The 2318-nt window shown below is 36.1% G+C and overlaps 1 protein-coding gene across 2 annotated transcripts in view; it reads right to left on the bottom strand.

Moving 5' to 3' along the window:
- The window catches only part of LOC107089925 (tyrosine-protein kinase CSK), a 24681-nt gene extending 22603 nt beyond the window's left edge, over positions 1-2078 (bottom strand). The window contains exon 1 of one of the 2 annotated variants that reach the window (XM_015382990.1): positions 1970-2078. In XM_015382990.1, coding sequence (XP_015238476.1) covers positions 1970-1984 — 15 coding nt within the window. In that variant the 5' untranslated portion in view covers positions 1985-2078. The remainder of the gene's footprint in view (positions 1-1969) is intronic. The other variant, XM_015382991.1, reaches the window with a different exon arrangement.
- Between the last annotated feature and the right edge of the window lie 240 nt (positions 2079-2318).

Below are 2318 nucleotides of genomic sequence, written 5' to 3' on the forward strand. Positions count from 1 at the left end.
CAAACATTTATTTTTCATATTGCACCAGTACAGTTAATGAGCAACCTGTACTTGTGTGCTTGTTTGTTCTGTCTAAAATGTTTATTGTGGAACAAACAGGTTAGTATAAAAAATATTTTTTGTCCGATTCATCGATTAATCGAAAAAATAATCGGCCGATTCATCAATTTTTAAAATAATCGTTAGTTGCAGCCCTACTCTGAAAGTTACTTAAATTTCACTGTAACATCAGCTCAGGGATTAATGCTAAGTTAGAATCTATTGTCAGAATATATTAAAAAACTGAGCTGTTATCCAATATTATTACTACACTGAGACTTTAGTGAAATTTGTATTCACTGTGCTGTTTTATCATGTAAATGCAAGAAGAAAAAGTAATATTGGTTCTCAGAATTGGCTAAAAAATATGGGCAGCACATATCAGGGATCGGTTAGACGTATGTCAAAGATAATCGGTATGTCCCCTAAAAAACACTGAAATGTTGGGCATCACTGAATTACACGTGATCTGTGATAGGAGTCTGATAATAAAAACAGCTGTTTGGTTTCTATGAGTTTAGCTAAAAAGAAGCTGGGAATTAGAGAACAGGAAGGTTTTAGTGCTAGCGCTGGGCACTGAGAATCGATTGGATCCTGTTCTAATCTTTCCTTTTTACCAGAATTATTAAATTTTCCTATTTTTGACTCCTAGTTTCGATGCCAGATCCCTTGACTGGAAACTGAAGCTGCCTTATATCAGGGAAAAGGAATCCACAGCGAAGTGTGCTAAAACGTGCGTTTCAGCTGCAGAATCTGAAAGTGTTTAATAAAAAAATGACCCGTCTGCTTCCTGGGATTATAACAAGCAAAAGACGACACACAGCCAACAGGCCTAAACATCACCTAACCCATCTATAACCTGCTGCACCGCTGTGGTAAAGGTACGTTTCAACAAGGAATTTGCTCCTCCCTTAAATTCATAGTGCAGCTTCTGAAGGTAGAACAGAGCCTTTTTTTCTTAATACTTTCTTCTTCTTACTTTACATCTTAACAGATGCCCACCTTGTTTCCTGTGTGTTCTGCATAGAATGAAAAGCACTTTAATCTCGATCTGCCATGACTGTAAAACATCACTACTTCCACATCTGTGAAACTGAGATTTAGTAAAAATCTCTAAGAATATAAACCGTCAGGATTCCTTCCTGCTGCGCTGCTTCCACACTCAGAATCAGGTAAATAAAATAATTAAGTTATCTTATACGACAAATATCTGAGGCAGACACTGATATATGTAATAGGTTTTTAAACAGAGATCTGCATGTGAAAATGCAACTTTTTGAAAAGAATATTAACAAGATAATATTAGAGTTCATAGGTTTGATATGGATATACTGGTTGAAACAATGTTTAGTAATGGGATTTACACACAAAGTAAGATGTTCAAGAATTAAACTTCATTGAGAAGTTCAGACCTTTTAATTCTGACAGAGCTCTGATTAATCAACTAATTTATAACATGTAGACTTTTATGATCTTTTTGTCTTAAAAGAATAAGAATAGAGAGCCAGTAGAAACCGGAAGAACAAGGAATCAGCACCTGAATCTTTGAAATTCAAATGATTCTTAACCCTATTTAGTAGAGATGTGGGTGACTGCTGCAGAGAAAAGCTTTTCTATCTCCACAGATCTATGGTGTGGATTTGGTCTAATGAACAGTCAGTGTTGGTCACATCCTCCGCTCATCTGATGACTTATTTAACTTTGGTTTAACCAAATGTGTCATCTTGTCAGATGCTTTAAAGGTTGAACTAAATCATCCGGTTTTTTTTAACAAATAAAATTGTTTCTACGTGTAATCCTGTTCACGGACTTTTGACCCGTGTCTTAAAACAGGCCTAGAAACCTACTTTAAGGCCACTTTTCAAAGTGCTCTGATTCACCATTAGATAGTTGGAAGCTGTTAAAAAAAAAAAGAGAAAGAGAGGCTTACATGGATCCCAGACATGATGAGGGGGAGTTGGGAAGCAGGAGTCCTTGGGCAGGCAGTGGTCACTGTTCAGCTAGTAACATCAGAGCTGCAACACACAACATTAAACATCAGGAACAATGTAAAGTCAAAACAGGCATTTCTGTGTTCCCTAACTCTGCATTTCAATTACTGTCAAATGAAATCCTCCATCATGTCTAATGGTAAGAGATGTCTGCATTTATTAAGTTTAAGTTTCTTGCTGACCTTCTTTCTACATAAACAGCGGGTCTCAAAACCAAGGTGGGAAAAAAAGACCATATAGAAAATAATTAAACTGATATAAAACTCATAGGTTTAAGGTCTAAGAGGT

The sequence above is a fragment of the Cyprinodon variegatus genome, unplaced genomic scaffold (assembly GCF_000732505.1).
Source record: "Cyprinodon variegatus isolate N-32 unplaced genomic scaffold, C_variegatus-1.0 Scaffold271, whole genome shotgun sequence".
Classification (NCBI taxonomy): Eukaryota; Metazoa; Chordata; class Actinopteri; order Cyprinodontiformes; family Cyprinodontidae; genus Cyprinodon; species Cyprinodon variegatus.